Here is a 19,213-nt window from a genome sequence, read left to right on the forward strand (position 1 = left end):
AGACAAGATGTAAACAAATACATACAAAGCAAGCTTTTTATAGATAAATAAGAAACACGGTAACTAAGAGCAATTGGGAAAGATTTGCTATGGCTAGCACTGTAATTTTAGACTAGTTACTCCATCTACTCTGGCATTAGTTTCCTCAATTGTAATATGAAAGACTTAAGATAGTCTCTAAGGTTTCTTTCTTGGGGGTAGGGGGTATGGGGTAGGGAATAATAGCTAGATGTCTTAGGGGATAGGGTCCTAGGGCTAGTGTCAGGAAGCCCTGAATTAAAATATGGTCTCAACCACTTATGCAGTGTGACCTTGGGCAAGTCACTTAACTTCCTTCTTAATCCACTGAGGAAGGAAATGCCAAACCAACTCCAGCATCTTCCCTAAGAATATCCCATGAACAATATGGGTCACAGAGTCTGACAAAAAACACTGCACAACAAAAAGGTTCCTTCAACTCCTAACATCCTCAGATTCCTTAAGTCTTTCATGGGCTTCTCACTGTTGTTATTTCTGAGCCTTAATCGAGCTATACCTAGTTTGGGGTGGCATCCTTTTCCTCATTCATATTGTCTCATTGCAGAAGTCTTGCTTTCCATACAAAATCTGATTAGATTTCTAGCGCCATCCCTCCTCCGCCCAGGGGCATGGGCTTATGTAGGTATATCTAACTATACAGATAGTGGAAGATTTTTAAAAGTAATATGAGTCGCATCTATGTTGTCCCTCCTCAAATTTATGTTTTCCTAAGGCAAGGAGAAATAATCAATGTCGAAACCCTTCTACAAACAGGGGTTGACTTTTTAAATTTTTATTTTTTTAACCAGTGGAGCGACCGAGAATCAGGATTTCTGAAATGCTGTTTTCCAAGTCTTTTCTCTCGGTGGATCGAATGGCTTTGCTCCAGTCTCCACCTCAGACTCCCAAAAGTGGGGGAGGAAAGGGGAGAACACATCTAATACTGAAGTCTTCTTGATTCTGTGCTCCTCCAGGGCATGGGGAAGGGGGTGGGATGGAAAGGAGAGGGGGAAGGGTGTTGGGAGGGAGGGAGGGTTGGAGAAAGAGGGAGAGGCAGCCACGGTGGATGAGGTAAGGCTGGTCACCGCAGTGGTACACACGGATTCTGCGCCAAACCGCTGCCTCCTCTTCTCCCTCTCCAGCAGGGGCTCCTAGAAAGCTCCATCCTAGGTGGGCAAAGATGCACCCGCCCGACCCCTTTCTGGACGGTATGCACAACCACCTGCAGCCTCCCTCCTCCCTCTCTGCTTCTTGTGACCTGGCCAGCCCGAGGTTGGTCATCCCTCTCCCAGTTTGACCCGCTCTCTATCCAGCTGCACTTTTCAGTTTAAGGGCGATACTGTGATCCCTAACGTTAACTGGCCCCTCCCTACATCCCGGAGCCCTTTTCTCTCTAGCTCAGGCTTTGACGGCTCCCTCCTTTCCTCGCTACTGCCTAAGTCGGCCGGCTGGGTACAGTCCGATGCCCTTGGGACACACCCCTTTTCTCCTAGCAGCTAGTGGGTAGGACCAAAGCTCTGGACTCCGGCCTCTTCTCCCTGATATTCCCTCGCTGGCTCTGTGCCCCTTTCCCCAAGCCACATTCCCTTCCACCCCAAGAGGCAAGAGGGAAGTGAAGGGATCTCGGAGTATGTGTGTGTGCGTGTGTGTGTGTGAAGAGGGGGATTGGTGGGTATTTGGGTGAAGAGAGAACGAGGAAGGGAGGAAGGAAAGGTAGCCTCTCTCCCCATCTCTGGGCAGCGATCACTGCGCCCCCAGCAAGGGAAAGCAAGCTCTCGGGCTCCGCCCCTCCCTCCCTTCTTCCCCTCTTCCCCCCTCCAATTTTCCCCGCCCCGCAGGCCCCGCCCGCGCGTTGCCCGGGGAACCGCGGATCCCCGCAGCTGCAAAAAGCAACCTAAGGAGCGTGCGGCCGGCCGCTGTAGCTGCTGCTGCTGCTTCTCGTGCTCTGCCGCTCCTGCCTTGAGCCCCAGCGGCAGCACCCCAGCCCCAGCCCTACCCGGCCGGGCCCAGCAGCGCCCGCCGTGCGCCTTCGAGCTCCATTCCCCAAGCCAGAGCTCCTGTCAGGGCCATGCTGCCCAGCCGGCGTCCTCGCCGCCGCCGCCTCCTCCCCCCTTTGCCGACCAACCCGCTCCCGGTCGGCCGCCCGCTGCTACCCGGGCTGCTGCTGCTGCTGCTGAGTCCGGGGCCATCCCAGTCCCTCCCGGTCACCCCGGCCGTGCCGCTGCCGGACCCCTGCGCGCTGCAGCCCTGCAGGAACAACGGCACCTGCTCTCCCAGCGCGAGCTCGAGCCCCAGCCCGGGGCAGCAGCAGCCCGACTTCCAGGAGCCTCCCGACCTGGGTTACAGCTGCACCTGCCCCGCCGGAGTCACGGGCAGCAACTGCCAGGTGAGGGGCTGGGGAGGGTCCGGACCTGGGCGCGCCGACCCTGAGCCGCGGCGGCTGGGACAGGAGCATCCTCTCCCGGGCTTTCCCTCCCCTCCGTGTGTCTCTCCTTCTTTCTGCTTCCTTACTGCCGGCATGTCTGTTCCCCCGCCCTCCCGCATCTGGGGCCGCTTCTCGGCATGTCTGTTCCCCAGCCCTCCCGCATCTGGGGCCGCTTCTCGCTTCATTTTCAGCGCCACTCCCTCCATCTTTCTGGGGTATACGGTTATCCAGCACCGTGGGGCGTTTTCTGTGTGCTCCCTCTGCTCCCCCCGCCCTCTCTATCCACGACCGCCGCGGCTGGCTCCCATTCCCACTCCTTCCCTGGATTTTCCTCCCTCCCCTGGCCCAAGCATCTCCTTAGCCTCTCTCCACTCTTAGCTCCATCTCTAGCTTTCCTGGGGAACGCATTCTGTACCCCCAGGATGTAACGTCCACGCCTTCGTTCACTTCCACTTACTTCTGTTGTATGTATTACTTCCTGCTGCCTGCCTGCCTGCCTGCTTAGGCGTATATTTCTCTCTGCTGTTTCCTTCGATCCTTCCGTGCCAGTCTAACACAGCTCATTTACTCCCCGAGTTGGTAGGAGTTAAGAGGGCAAGAGCGAGATGGATCAGGTGCAGCTGAAACACTTCAGGCCGTATTGACTTACCGAGGTTGCCAGCTTTTTTATTTTTATTTTTTTTAAGCTCATGAAATATTTAAGGTAGATGTTGTTACCCAAAGGAGTCATGCTCATCCTTCCTTGAGAGGGGGCTTTTTCTTTTTCCTTCCCGGGCTGTGCTCTCCTAGTTGGACCATTCGCTAAGGTTGAGAGAACTTTTCTTCCCCATCAGAGATGAGACAAAAATGCAAACCGTGCGATTCAAATGGGAGGAGCAGCAGCGGGTGTTTTAGTCGACTCTGAGACTTAGGTCTCTCTTTGGCGTTAATTCGACATTTCAGAAAAATTGGAAGGCAAATACCATGAATGGAGATGTTAAAGTTAATATACATTAGATGGATCTAATATATATATATATATGCACATATATATATTGACTATGTGTCAATCTCTCTTTTTTTATGAAAACGAGAAGCTACAGCACAGTGTATCAACCAATGAAGTATTAATCAAAGAAAATGTTTTCGATAGGCTATTCAGTCAAGAGGATGGAAAGGAGCTTTCGGATGGCCATCAGTGGCCTTGGGTTCTGGGGAAATTTTAGAAAATACAATATACACAAAGACCAAAATGTCTCTCTCTCCAGCCAAGTCAGCTTTGGTTTGTATTCATATACATTTCAGAAAGGAAATTTAAGAGTCTAGACTCCAGCAGGCTAGTAGAGCTAAGGCACAAGGAAGGGTAGGAAAATGAATCTGATGCCCTTGAGAAAAGAGGCTGTTCTGTGATCATAGGATTCATTTAAACTAATTAGCTGTGAACTATCCTTGGGCTCCTATTGGAAAATCCAAGGACATACCTTTCCACATTGCATATAGACCTGAAGAGAGTTGCTTCATATGAATTTAATTAATGAAAGACTTTTGGATAGGAACTGCTTGCAAGATGCTCAAACCTGCTCTTTTTTTTTTTTTTTGGTGGTAGAGGAAGACTTCTCTCCCCCCTCCCAATTTCCTCAAGGGAGAGGAAGTCACATGAATAAAGGTGGGACCAAGTTGAATGACCTTGATGGATGATGCTTAGTTTTATTTAGAGGTCCTTTTTTAGGGCAACTGTCAACATAAAGGTAATTTGTTTCAAGGTTGGAGTTTTCTCTCTGTCCATAGAGCTATAATTCCAGTGAAAAGGACATTCATTTCTATTCTCCCTATCCTTCTACTAGGTTTTGGTTGTAACTGTTGTCCATTCTGACAATCCCTCCTCATTAGGACACAGCTCTCACACCCTACTTTTGGAAAATTTAAGAAAACCACAAATAAATAAAGAGCTTTGTCAAAATGAAATTCAATGGATTAAAGGCTAATTTCAACTGCCCTGCACTTAATGGCCTGAGAGTAGAGAGGGATGGAGTTTCCAAGTTGCTGCAACTGTTCAGTTCTCATTTTTTCCCTGTGCGAATTCCATAACTGAAAGGGAAAGTTATTGCACATTTTTTAGAGGCTGTGTTCTACCTGTAAGAGGCTGCAGTTGCTTCTTGGATGAGGTTGAGGGCTAATGGAGTAAGGGGGTGGGGCAGCACTGGAGCAGCAATGGATAACCATGGAGAAAAGATAAATGAGGCATGTGTGCATCAGCTTAAGTCAATCAAAAACAAGTACTGGACATGGTTTAGGGTTTTTTTTTTCCTTTTAAAAATACCATGTAATATCTTTGGAGGGCTTATTGATTTTTTTTTTGTGCTTTCTTAATTATTAGGTAATAATCATTATGGCTTTGGGGGCCTTTTAAAAACAATGTATTTGTTGAGGCAAAAAAAAAAAAGGAGTCTCACCTGTGATTTCTTCCTGTGGGACTTCACTGGTGCAAATGAGCAAGCAATTTAACAGTCTCAGAGAATTGCCTAGGGGTCACTAAGAGGTTCAGACTTAACTGAGGTCTCTCAGCTACCAGGGATAAAAGAGATAGGACTTAAAGTCAGGGTTTAATTCTTTCTAACCATGGCTAGTGAGGAAGCATAAACTTTTTGATTAGGTCTAGAATGGTGGTTCAAGATAGAAAATAATTAAAATAGCTTAAAATAGCCATAGGTTATACCTGATCTCCAAGGACCCTCAGCTCTAAAATATCTCTAATCTATGCTGTCATATTTTAGTTATTTTAGAAATTATTTTGGGCAATATAGGTTCTTGCACACACAGAATTGTGGAGAGTAGTCCTAATTCATAAGAGACAAGGAAGCAGAACTCAGAATAGAAGGCTATATAAAAATATTTGAGAGTTAAATTCAAGAGAGACATGGGAATTGCAATTTTAACAGATTTTGTTTTCTGGTAAATTTGGAACTTGGCTTTAACTTGACTACCAAAAAAGATTTTATTGAGGTTGTCCAGCTACTAATTACACACACTGTTTTTAATTGTTTAAATTTTAGATTTTCTGCTTATTACAGTACAATCTTGAAGTTTCATTTCCTTCCTTCCTTCCTTCCTTCCTTCCTTCCTTCCTTCCTTCCTTCCTTCCTTCCTTCCTTCCTTCCCTCCTTCCTTCCTTCCTTCCTTCCTTCCTTCCTTCCTTCCTTCCTTCCTTCCTTCCTTCCTTCCTTCATCTCTCTGTCTTTCTGGTATTGTCTCTCTGTGTGTATATGTGTCTTTCTCTCTGTCTCTGTCTTTCTCCTTAATAGTTAATAGCCTAATTAGAAAGGACATTTCAAAGTTTCATAGCATTGGTGTCATCTTTTTCTTATTCTCCCTCATCCAGTTCATCCATTCTATTGCTAGATCTTATAATTTTTCTCTTTGATATATTTTCCCATACATTCCCTCCCTCTCTATTTTCAGACAGTTATCCCCTCATTCTGGATTGCATCACCACTTCTCTGGACTATTGGGATAGCCTGTTAATTGGTCTCTTCGAATCTCGTGTCTTCCCACTCCAATCCATCCTTCATCCAGCTATCAAAGTGATCTTCCTAAATTGTAGGTCTGACCATAGCACACTCCCTTTCAATGCTCTCTAGTTTACTCTAGCATTCCATTTAAAATTCTCTATTTGGCATTTAAAACCCTTAACAATCTGGCCCCTTCTTACCTTTCTAATCTTACATTTTGTTCCTTTCCATTCACTGTTAACTAGTTATGCTGTTTTTCGTGTACTCTAACCTCCCTTCTCCCTGCCTTTTAATTTCTCCTCTTCTGTGCCTAGAATGCTTTAATTCTTCATCTCTCTACCTTGTAGATTCCTTTGCTTCCTTCAGGATTCATATCAAATGTTTTTTTTTTTTCTTGTGGCATTTCCTAGTCCCACCAGCTGCTAAAGCAGTTCTTTCCAAGGCTGTCTTTCATCTGTATAAATCTTTTATTGGCTTATTTATTTACATGTTTTCTCCCATATTAGAATATAAGCTCCTTTAGGGCAGGTATTGTATGTTTATTTTTGTACCCTCAGTACTTGGTATAATTTCCATAATTTGTAAATGCTTAATAAATACTTGTTGATTAGATGACTGTTTTTGTTGTTGTTCAGTTGTTTCAGGTATGTGTGACTCTTTGTGATTCCACTGGGAGTTGTCTTGGCAAAGATACTGGAGTGGTTTACCATTTCCTTCTCCAGCTCATTTAACATATGAGGAAACCAAGGCAAACAGGGTCAAGTGACCTGTTTAGGGCCACACAGCAAATCTGGGACCAGATTTGAATTTAGGAAGATTTGTCTTTCTGATTCCAGGCCCTGCACTTTATCCATTGTATCACCTAACTGCCTTTAAATGAATAGCAGTAAATGCAAAAAAAGAAAAAAAAAAGAAATGAAAATGATGGCAGCCTGGTACAAATAAGGAAAGAGTGTATTAGCTATTGATAAGGGTTGTGGCTAAAAAAAAATAGGGCCTCTGCTTCTACTATCAAAACATTCAATAAATGTTTATCAGTATTCAAGAATATTTCTTAAACTGAAAAAATATACCTGGAAAGGCATAATGACAGCTTATATGAGTATTACCTAAACCAGTGATGGCAAACCTTTTAGAAACCACATGCCCAAACTGCAACTCTTATGCTGCATGTGAGCCCCCACCTTTACCCCAGACAGGGGAGGTTCCTCCCTGTTGGGGAACCTCCCTGTTCCACCCAATTGGGCTACTGGGCAGAAGGGCAGGCCATGTGAGAAATGTCCTCAGAGGCATGAGGAGAAGGGTAGGGGAGCAGCCCCCTCTGGCATGCTCCAGTGCATGTGCCATAGGTTCACCAACACAGACCTATACTGTCTCAATAGCATCCTAATAGAGCCCCTCTGCCTTAAGCTTCTCCACTCTCCATGCAGCTGCCAAATAGGTTTTTCTGAATGGCAAGTCTGACATGTTACTCTCTGAACTTAAATGCTATTGGTTCTCTGTTGCCTCTGGGATCATTTATAGACTCTGCTTAGCTTTCAAAGACCTAATTTACAACCTAGTCCCAATTTACCTTCAAATTAAATTAAAATTTTTTCAACAAACAATAATCTGCTCTCTCTTTTCCCCCTCAACCTTGAAAAAAGAAAGAATAATATACCCTAAGAACAGGCAAATACAGTCAATCAAATCAAATTTTTGCATTGGCTGCTGTGTCCAGTATTTCAGACTATACCCTGAGTTCATGACCTTTCCTTCAGAGTGGGGAGAAAATTTCACCATAAAGCCCTCTGGAATTGTGATTGATCACTACCTCAGTTTACCAATCTAGCCCTCTTATACATTCCTCCTGATCCTAAACATTAAAGTCCAGTTAAACTACTCTCATTATTGTTCTTCCCAGGACACTCCATTTGCTGTTTCACTACCTTAAACCATCCCTTGTGTACTCAGAATGAACTTACCTCCATTCTTAAAATTCTGTTTTCCAAATTACTAATATGGAAAAATGTTTTACATGATTGCACATGTGAAGCTTATATTAGATTGCTTACTGTCTGTGGGTAGAGAAAGAGTGAGGGAAAGGAGGAGAGAGTTTGGAACTCAAAATAAAAAAAGAATATTAAAAATTGTTTTTACATGAAACTGAGGAAAAATTAGATATTATTTTAAAAAATTCTTTGTTTCCTTCAAAATTCTGTCCAAGTTGCTTCTTCTATGTAAAACCCTCTCTGTTTCTGTCACCCCAAATTAACTTAGGCCCTCCTTCCTTCCCCTTATTTTTTTATTTTGTATATTAGAGAGTCATTATGGCATAATGGATAGAGAGGAGAACCTCAGAGGCAGGAAGACCTGGTTTCCAGGCCTAGTTCTGACACATACTTGTTTCTGTAACCTGGGACAAATCATAACTTGCCTCTTGTTTGAGATAACTCTGGCAATCATCAGTTGTAGAGAATGTGCCAGCCTGTACATTCTTGTGGAAGAAGACTTTCCCTAATAATTAAAGAGTAGGTCCAGTTTCTATCTCTATAGATCTTGCATGTACTTACTGATGAGTATGTTGTTTTTCCCAATAGAATAAAACCTTTTTGAGGACAGGAATTATTTTATTTTTATTTTTGTATCTCCAGCACCTAGGATAGTTCCTGATCCATAGAGTTTAATAAAAGATTATTGTCAGCAACTATCATATGACCCTCACAAGTCTTGTGCAGTAGTTGAAAGAAAGTGTTATTAACACAATTTTAAAAATGAGAAGAAAAATAACTTGCCCAAGGTATGGGGGGGCACTATGATAGAGTTATATAGTAGAAAGAACACTGAATTTGGAGTTAGAGGAGATTTGTTTTTGATTTGTTAAACCCTTATCTTATATTTTAGAGTTGATGCCAAGTATTTTCTTCTCCTTCTCCTCCTCCTCCTCCTCCTTCTCCTCCTCCTTCTCCTCCTCCTCCTTCTCCTCCTCCTCCTCCTCCTCCTCCTCCTCCTCCTCCTCCTCCTCCTCCTCCTCCTCCTCTTCCTCCCCCTTTCCCCCTCTCCCTCTCTCCCTCTCTCCCTCTCCCCCTCTCCCCCTCTCCCCCTCTCCCCCTCTCCCTCTCTCCCTCTCTATCCCTTCCTCCCCCCCCCCCCCAGAGCACATGCTTTAAAAGAAATCATTCTAAGGCAGAAGAACAGTAAGGGCTAGGCAATTGGGGTTAAGTGACTTGCCCAGGGTCACACAGCTATGATGTGTCTGAGACCAGATTTAAACCCAGGTCCCTTTGATTCCATCCTGGCTCTCTATCCACTGAGCTACTTAGATACCTCTTGAATACTTGTTTTGCTGCAGTAAACTGGTATGTGAATTTGGGTAAGTTGGTTCTCGATTTCTTGGGTCTCAGTGTCTTCATGTGTAAAATGAGGAGGATTGGGCTATATGATCTCTAAGGCCCTTTCCAGTTCTAAATCCTATGGAAAATACAGCACTTTAAAAAGATGTGTTATATTTGAAACAAGTCCTAAATTAACAAACCTTTTATTTTAATGGGATGGAATTATTAGGTACAAGTTTTTTAATGCATTTTTGGCAAAAGTTAATCAGTTCTGTTGTATGTGAGAATCAGTAGGTCAAGACCATGGTGCTGGCTATGGGAATCAGGAAGACTTGGACTTGTCTTGCCACCAATATATACTGTCTACCTGACTCAGGGCATCTAGTAATTGCTTAATAAATGCTTTTTGCTTGCTTAAACTCACTAAAGATTATGTATTACAGAAAATTTACTAATCTGCACAGATGGAGAGAGTTTACACACCAGAAGTTCCTCATATTGATGGAATCACAGGGCTGGACCAAAATCAAAATGTAGCATGTAACTGATCTTAAAGGTAAAAGATAAAAGATTAATTTGTAAAGATGTATATGGGAAGGGAGTATACTAGAAGGAGCCAGGGGATCTCAAGTCTAGGCTCTGCTTGGCAAATAACTAGTGTGATCCTAAGCAAAGCATTGAACATTTCTGAGCTTCATCTTTAAAATGAAGGACCCAGATTTGATAATCCCTAAGGTTCTTTCCAGCTTCAAAACCCTTTGATTCTAAGGCTTTATTTGAGCTGACTTATAAAGGAATGGTAGGCACATCTCTTTCATACATAAAGCAGGGCTGCTACTATCAGGATTGCAATTAAGGATCTCAGCTATAAGAATTTTTGTGATTAAAAATAAATTTATACCAAAGAAAAGAGACAAACATTCCTAATATTTTGAATGAACAACCTCAGCCTTTAAATTTCCTGTCAAATATGACTTTCTGTTTCCTTTTAGCTCCTTTTTGAGGATGGCTGTTGCTGGGAGGGAGGCACTAATTGTCTATTCAAAATACAGAAACTCTCAAATTTTAAGGAGCTATCCATAAAAACCATGGATTATTTGAATCTATTATTTATTGCTTGTAAAGTTTATTTTCTTTTTTAAAAAAATCCTTTTCTTCTGTCTTAGCATTGATATTAAGTATGAGTTCCAAGGCAGAAGAGTAATAAAGGCTAGGCAATTGGGGTTCATTGACTTGTCCAGGGTCACACAACTAGGAATTGTCCAAGATTGAATTTGAACCTAGGACCTTCCCATCTCTAGGCCTGACTCCACTAAGCTACCTGAGTACCCCAAAGTTTATTTCATCTAAATGAAAAATTTGTTGCCAAACATCCAAGCATTGATTGAGACACCTGTTTTGTTTTTTATTAGAAAAAATTTGTTTCTGTGGGGATGCTGTTCTTTGGGATGATAATAAAAATGTGTTAAATTCTGTGCTGAAAGAAGTGGTCTAACTGTACAGCTGCTATTTATGCAGTTTAATTTTTCCTAGGAAACTGATTCTAATTTTCTCCCTCTCTCTCCCTCCCTCCTCCTCATCTCTCTCTCTCTCTCTCTCTCTCTCTCTCTCTCTCTCTCTCTCTCTCTCTCTCTCTCTCTCTCTCTCTCTCTCCCTCTCTCTCTCTCTCTCTCTCTCTCTCTCTCCCCCCCCTCTCTCTCTCTCTCTCTCTCTCTCTCTCTCTCTCTCTCTCTCTCTCTCTCTCCCTCTCCCTCTCCCTCTCCCTCTCCCTCTCCCTCTCCCTCTCCCTCTCCCTCTCCCTCTCCCTCTCCCTCTCCCTCTCCCCCTTCCCCCGTCTCCCTCTCTCCCTGTCCCCATCTCTGTCCCTCTCTTTTTCCCTTTCCCTCTCCCTCCTTTTGTCTGCTTGTCTGTCTGTTTATAAAGCACATGCTTTTAATGAAATTGTTTTGGGCTAAGTTTTGGTAGTTAAAATAACAGCTAAAAGTATTTATGGATATTTGAACAAACATTTTGGAAAATAGATTAAGCTTTGGGTAACTAGAGAGAATAGGACTTCTCTCCCACCCTTTGATGAATAAATTTATTTTTAAATATACTTAAAAGTTTCCACGTGCCACATTGTTTCCCTCCCTCTCACTTCTCTTCTGTCCACTGAGAAGGCAAGCAATAGGATGTTAATGTTACATGTGAAGTCATGCAAAACTCGAGGATAGTACTTTTTCCTTTTTCCCAGGGTGGCATATAGCTTGCCAGTGTTTGAACCAGGATTGGAGCTGAGTCCAGTGTAATTGTGCACTGAGAATCAGTGTGGTGTACTCCAGTCCTACATGTGGTCTCCAACATTCTTTAGTGTAGTTGGAACCATGTTAAAATATAATTGGGAAATATTTAGCAAAATAAATAAAAATACAATGCCGTGTAGATAATGTTAATTTGTTGTTTTCTAAATCAACATGAAGCCATTAGGACCCCCTTTTAATTGAATTGGACACCACTGATAGATAGGGATAATATTGGACATGGATTTGGGAAAACTTGGGTTCAAATATCACATCAGACACTGGTCATATGATTTTGGACAGATCATTTAACCATAATGAGCCCATTTCTTCATCTATAAAATGAGGATTATAGGGTAAGTTGAGGAGACAATGAGAATATATGCCTTAAAATACTATGCAAATATCAACTATTTACATATTTTCTATTAAAGTTTTCATTTATATAAACTGAATGAAAGAAAAAACATTTAAGAGATAGTAACTAATATTTATATAGCACTTATTATGCCAAGTGCTTTGCAGTTATTTTCTCATTTGCCATACACTAAATTAGGGTCTGCTAATATTTTCAGCCATAAGGACTGAACCTGTAATTCACTGGCATAGGGACCTCCAAGTGAGAAAAGCCTTTCTACCCCTCTAGATCAGCCTCTTCCCTGAAATTTAGCATTGTCTAAGACACTCAGTGGTTAAATGACTAGGGTCCCAAGTCCAGTACATGTCATATAGACTTAGACCTTGGTCTTCTTGAATCCAAGACCAGTTTTCTAGTCTTTGCTCTACAATGGACTTGTGATGATTTCATTGGATCAAGGAGCTACTTGTATCAGTGTAGACCATTTCATCATCTCCACTTTATAGTCTTAAAGAATTTCCTGGATGCCTGAGAGCCACATAGCTACTGTCAGAGGTGAGACTTGAATCCCTGTCTGCCTTGGTACCGCCTCACTAACAACTATCCCAAACTCTAATAGGGAGAGACAACACACATAGGGAAGTAGTGGTTTGGAGAGGTACAGGGATGGTGAATGGAGGCTTTGGGTAGGAATGTAGAATGATAGATCCTTCCTCAGAACAGAAACAGAATAGAGTTGATTATTTTTCCAGGACTGAAAGGTGGTAGAAAGGGCTGGAATTTTGACAAAAACAGCAAAAAGAACAGTAGGAGTCTGGAGATCTGGGAGTAAGTCTCATCGCTGTTGCTGATTAACTGTGATTTAGGGAAAGGCATGTTATTTCTAGGAAATACTTTCCTAATCTGTAAAATATAAACCTACCTGTCCTATCTACCTCAAAGAGCTTTTGTGAGGATCAAATGTGGAAAGTTCTCTGAAAATTATAAAATATTAGAGATAATAGATGAGGAAACTTGGATAAAAGCATAAAAATAATGTGATTGTGTAATACAACCAGATAGTAATTTTTTATTAGAAATAAAATAACATAAGGAATTGATTCAGATTGATAAGAATAAGAGCCATTCCTTATAGATAGTCAAGAGATGAGAACAGCTATTTTTTTGGGAAATTTTTATATAATTAGTTAATTTAGAATATTTTCCCATGGTTACAAGAATCATGTTCTTTCCCTCCCCTCCCCCCAATCCCCTCCCATAGCTGATGCGCAATTTCACTGGGTTGTACTTGTGTCCTTGATCAAAACCTATTTCCATATTATTAATATTTGCACCAGGGAGATCATTTAGAGTCTACATCCCCAGTCATATCCCCATCAAACCATGTGATCAAGCAGTTGTTTTTCTTCTGTGTTTCTGCTCCCACAGTTCTTTCTCTGAATGTGGATAGCATCTTTCTCATAAGTCTCTCAGAATTGTCCTGGATCATTGCATTGCTACTAGTAGAGAAGTCCATTACAATTGATTATACCACAGTGAATTAGTTTCTGTGTACATTGTTCTCCTGGACAGATATTTTTAAAAGGAAAAAAATCTAAGCTATTAGCAATCAAATGAAAAAAATGTTCCACATGACTAATAACTAAAGAAATACAAATTGAACTAACTCTGCATTTCATCTTACCAGCATAACATCTGCAAAGATGATGAGGAAAATCACAAATGCTGAAGGGGCTATAGGAAAACAGGCACATAATATACTCTTGGTGGAGCTGTGACTTGGTCTATCCATTCTGGAAAACCATTTGGAATTATGACCAAAAAAGCCACTAAAGCAGTTTTGATCCAGTGATACCACTATTAGACATATACCCCAAAGAGATCAAAAAAGAAAAAAAGATTCATATTTACAAAAATGCTTATAGCAGCTCTTTTTGTAGTAGCAAAAAATTAGGATCTGAGGGAATGTCTACTTCTTGCAGAATGGCTAAACAAGTTATGGCATATAAATGTGAAGGAATATTAACGTGCCTAAGAAATGATGAAATTGATAGTTTCAGAGGAACCTGGGAATACTTCTCTGAACTGATACAGAGTGAAGGGAGCAGAACCAGGAAAACAATTTATACAATGACAGCAATATTTATGGAGAAAGACAACTTTGAAAGATGTTAGTACTCAATGCAGTGACAAACCATAATTTGATAGGAATGAAAATGAAGCTGATGGTGCCCACCTCTCAAAAGAGAGGCGATAGACTTAGAATGCCAAATGAGACATGATTTTTTGGACAAGACCAATATGGGAATTTGCTTCAACTGATTATAGATGTTTGCTATGGGGATTTTCTTTTTCTTTTTGTTCAGTGCATGGGTGTAGGGTGAATGGGGAGGTTGGGAGTGAGGAGAGAAAAAATGCTTCTTAATTGAAAAAATAAAAAGTAAATGTGTTACAAAAAATAAATACATATGAAATATCCCATATCTAGAAAAAAGAGGAAAAAAGGCAAAGAAGAATATAAAATATTGACTAAGCAGAAATGAGGGCAACCAGAGTAATGGGCAAAATCTTTTTTAAAAATTAGTTTAAACATTTCATGTAAATTCTGTAGGTGCCTGGAGCCTATTTAGGAACTCAATAAATACTTTTTTATTGTTTATTCTGTTTTTTTCCTAACTCATATCAATGTCAGAAAGGTGGCTGGTAAAACAAAACAAAAAACAAATGCAAAGAATTACACAATATTAGAATATGATACTACATGTTGCTTTTTAAAATGTAGGAAATGTGTCTTTAATTGAATCAATATCTGAGAATTTTTTTTAGAATAAAAGAAAAAATTTGTAATAAAAGCTTGCCATTTAAATGAATATGACCAACTAAATTTGTTCACTATGTTTAATTTCAATATTATTCATTATAAATTTCAGTTCCTCCCTCTATAAAATCTTCATGAAGATTTGTTTGCTCATTCATTTTCTTTTACTTTCTTATATGGCTGTAGTGAGTATGAATTTAGTTTTTCCAGCTTTAAAAGAAATTTGTATTATTTCACAAAGGTCTTTTCAGAATTTTTTGTATATCCCAAACTTCTCTGTTATAGTAGCATTGGAACATTCCATTATATGAATATACTCTCTTATTGAACTATTCTTTGATTGCTATTGAAAATGAAATACTGTTCACGCACATTTGGCATCTTTGGCCATATTATAGTTATGCAACGTGTTTTAAATGGGGACAGTCAAAGAATCCTAGAATTCCTCAGCTGGAAGGCCCTTAGACATCATCTAGTCTCCATCCTTTCCCTTTATAGATAATGACTACAAGTGGCTAAGTAACATCTCTAAAGTCACAGTGGCAGCACTGAGATTAGAACCCTGATTTGCTGATTCCCAGTCCAATTGATTCTTTCTATTGTATGAACTCATATAGACTTGGGGTTTAATTTGGAAGCTGAGTAAACAAGGCATTGATTGGCTGAAGGACTTTCAGAGCAGGGCAGCCAGGATTTTTGAAATATACTGAATTAATAGGTTATGAAGTTAATTTGAAGGCACTAGGGGGAGGAAGGTCTTTTATCTGGAAGACTTTGGGGAAGCAAGATAGTTGTCCTAAAGAATTTAAAGGGCTGCCACTGAAAAGGAGAGCAGTTGGTATGTGTGGAGAGAGTACTGGATCTAAAGTCAGAAAGACCTCAGTTCAAATTTGGACTCAGACATTTACTAGCTATATGACCCTGGGCAAGTCACTTAACTCTACTTCAATTCTTCATCTCTAAAATGAGTTGGAGAAGAAAATGGCAAAACACTCCAGTATCTTTGACAAGAAAATACCAAATGGGATCACAAAGAATTGGACACAACTAAAATGATTGACCAATGAATAGAAAGATGGATTAGAGTTGGTCTATTTGGTCCTGGAGATGCCAACCTAACTTTAAGCAGTCTACTATAATATTTTTCAGTTTATCTTGATTTATTGTGATCATTTTGTGGGATATTTAAGAAGCACTTCTTTCCTACATACCCTTCTCCTTGAATTAGTGTACTTTCTTGGGTTGCAAAAATGGTCAAGGTCACTTTAAGGGGTCTCTGTGATAACTGGATACTTACTCATGGTTATGGATGGGTAGCTGGGTTTTATTATATCCTGTCCTGAAAGAGGGATCCATAGTCAGCCTTTGTGTTTTCCTTTCTCTGGGGAAAGAGAATAGTTTTTGATTATCAATAGTAAGCCTTCTTCACACTTTAATCTCTTCATTTTATTTTTTAACTCAAATTCTTACCTGAAAATAGCCTTATTTCTCACAAAGAAGGATTTTTTTTCTCCCAGTCATTTTGGTTTAGTTTTCACTCAGGGTTGGTCACTAGTTTGTTGAATTCATTTCCTTCTGCTAGAGAAGAATAACAGAGAGGAAGAGACAGTGATGGGAACTAATATTAGCATTTTTTGAGGCCCAAAATAAACAAATCCAGCTGGATAGAAGTAATTTGTGGTGTGTGTTTGTCTTTTTTTTTTTAAAGAAAGCAAAGAAGAGATTTTTAATTGAGCCAAATGAAGGAAAGTTGCACTTATTTCTTTCACTTGAGAAAATAATTATAATTATTGTAATCACCCTTAATAGAATTAAAAATGATACTGACATCCATTTAAAATCCCTAAACTAATTTTTTGCCAGATTGACTTTTTTTTTTTAAACCCTTACCTTCCGTCTTGGAGTCAATACTGTATATTGATTCCAAGGCAGAAGAGTGGTAAGGGCTAGGCAATGGGGGTCAAGTGACTTGCCCAGGGTCACACAGCTAGGAAGTGTCTGAGGCCAGATTTGAACCTAGGACCTCCCATCTCTAGGGCTAGCTCTCAATCCACTGAGCTACCCAGCTGCCCCCTCAGATTGACTTTTGAACCTTGTATAGATTTGATAGTGGCAAAGTAGACAGCCACAAGGTGCTGAGAATCAATACCTTCCCAACGAACTCACTGCAGTGCCTGAGTTTCCTTTCTTCTCCCCATTTTGACCACAGAAGCCCTCTTAATATGTACTTCTTAGAGGGGTATCAAATATTAAGCTTCACTAGTCATTTAGGTTTAACTCAAATCTCGTCTATCAGATTAACCCAGGCAATCAGCTGACTTCCTATACTGGGCAGTCCTGGGACTGAAGAAGGATAAATGGGTGTCTGGAGTCTAGCCTTCTCCTTTTGCAGATGAGGGAAAAGAGACCAGGCTAGTTAGATGACTTGTCCAAGGTCACACAGGTAGTGATAGAGTTGAGTTTGAAGCCAGGTCCTAAGATTTAGAAATGAAGGACCTTAAGAGACCATCGGTCTACTCCAAGCCTCCTTTTACTTTACAAATGAGAGAATTGATGATCAGAAGAATTAAATGACTTCCTGATAGTGTTAGAGGTAGAATTTGTTGTTGTCTGATTCCCGAGTCAGAGTTCTTTCCACCATATCCCATTTCACTCCCTCTTGAGTTTTGTGCACGGTACCCTCCGTGATTTGGATTGCTGCATAAAATCCTGCGAAATTAGGAGGTGGGAGCTATACAATTCCAGATAGGACTCATAATGCATGATGCTGTGAGGCTTTCATGATTAGCTAATTGAATTGTGCCCAATTTCTGTGAAATTAGAACAAATTCACTCAGGGGGCTTATGGAAACTGCGTAATAAATAATCCAAACTGAACACCCAATTTGTGTGCCCACCAAATATTGCAACTTTCGTTTTAATATTCTTTTAGGAACCCCAGTGGAGAGATTCAAAGAGTGTTCAAAAACTGCCTTTGTATATTATAAAGGTGGTTATCTCTTATACATCCGTGGGCTCTGAAGACTATTGGGTTCAAAGCAAAGCTTATAGAAAGGTAGTTTGTAAGTCTGTAATTGGAATGTTTCAAGACACTTGTCCAAAGCCCCAATTCAATACCTACTGTCATAAGATTTCAGATTCCTCTCTCTGCCCTCCCCCAATATACTTTGATTTGAGCATCCTTCTTCCCCTTCTTCTGTGTCCTGGGGTGACTTCTAATCATTTGAAAGTGCAGTGCTTCCTTTTGTTATCAGCATTTAATACACGGGAGCAGCTCAAAACCTACCTGAGAAAGCTCTGAAGCTGAAGGGTACCCTTAGCTAGAATTGTTTCCCCTCTTATTTTGTTTAAACATTAATGGAACATTCCTGTCCTTTAATGTTCATCAATAGAAAGCTGGCTTTGTTCATTGAATGTTCACACAGAGCTTCTATGGTTGACTTTTATAAACCAAATACTTGTGCTTGTGATGCTTAGAAACATGAGTACCGAGCACCTACCACCTAGAGCTCTGTTTTTCTTTTGGGACTTCAAAGGTGGCCAATTGGAGGTCACTGGGAGCTCAGGATGTACCTTTTGGCCATTGGGTATACCAGCCCACAACCTAAGTTTGGAGATGTCTTTAGGGACCACCCCAGGATTTGGATCAGCCCCAACTGACACGCGGAGGGCTTATTCTCTAGAGGAATTAGAAAATTAGAAGGACAGCTTTGAGAGCTGGAGTTGCCTCAGGCAGAGTGCGAATGTAAACTTCTTGAGGATGAGCGACTGTCATATTTTTGTATTTTATCTTGGGCACCTGTCATGGTGTCTGCCATGTGGGTGCACATTAATAAATGCTTGTATTTGTTGATTGTGAATTTTGGGGTAACCTTCTTCTCTCCATCCCACTCTAATAATTTGATTTTTTCTGCACCTATAGAAGTCCCTTTCTGAACCTCCAAGTTGGTCCCAGTAACCCAATGGCTCTAGAACCCTTCTGGAGTTTAGAATGTGCGTTCTATGGGAGAAAAGGATAAAGGTAGTCATCTTTCCCTCCTTTTTTTTTTTTAAACCCTTACCTTCCGTCTTGGAGTCAATACTGTGTATTGGCTCCAAGGCAGAAGAGTGGTGAGGGCTAGGCAATGGGGGTCAAGTGACTTGCCCAGGGTCACACAGTCTCCCTTCTTTTAATCCAGGTTTCCTAATCCAAATAATTAATTCTTCCACTGGTCATCTTCTGAGTAGTAATTTAAAAAAAAAGATCAATGTGTACCAAGAATATTAGAGTTATAAGGTTCCTTAGAGATAATTTCATCTAGTCCCTTCATTTTACAGATGAGGAAATTGAGGCAGAATGGGGCATAGTGTCATGGAACTACAGCTAAAAGGAACCTCAAAGGCCATTTAGCTCAACCCCTCTCATTTTACAGATGAGGAAACTGAGGCTCAGTGATGTTATTGCCCAGTATCACTTGGATAGTATGTGACAGTAGTGGGATTAGAGAGCAGGTCCTTTGAATCCAGACCCAGT

The 19,213-nt window shown here is 41.0% G+C and overlaps 1 protein-coding gene across 1 annotated transcript in view; it reads left to right on the plus strand.

Moving 5' to 3' along the window:
• Window positions 1-1,042: 1,042 nt before the first annotated feature.
• The window catches only part of DNER (delta/notch like EGF repeat containing), a 371,868-nt gene continuing 353,697 nt past the window's right edge, over window positions 1,043-19,213 (plus strand). The window contains exon 1 of the mRNA XM_056807062.1: window positions 1,043-2,404. Within this exon, the coding sequence (XP_056663040.1) occupies window positions 2,087-2,404 (318 nt within the window). The 5' untranslated portion in view covers window positions 1,043-2,086. The remainder of the gene's footprint in view (window positions 2,405-19,213) is intronic.

This window comes from Monodelphis domestica, chromosome 8, assembly GCF_027887165.1.
Source record: "Monodelphis domestica isolate mMonDom1 chromosome 8, mMonDom1.pri, whole genome shotgun sequence".
In the NCBI taxonomy this organism is placed as follows: Eukaryota; Metazoa; Chordata; class Mammalia; order Didelphimorphia; family Didelphidae; genus Monodelphis; species Monodelphis domestica.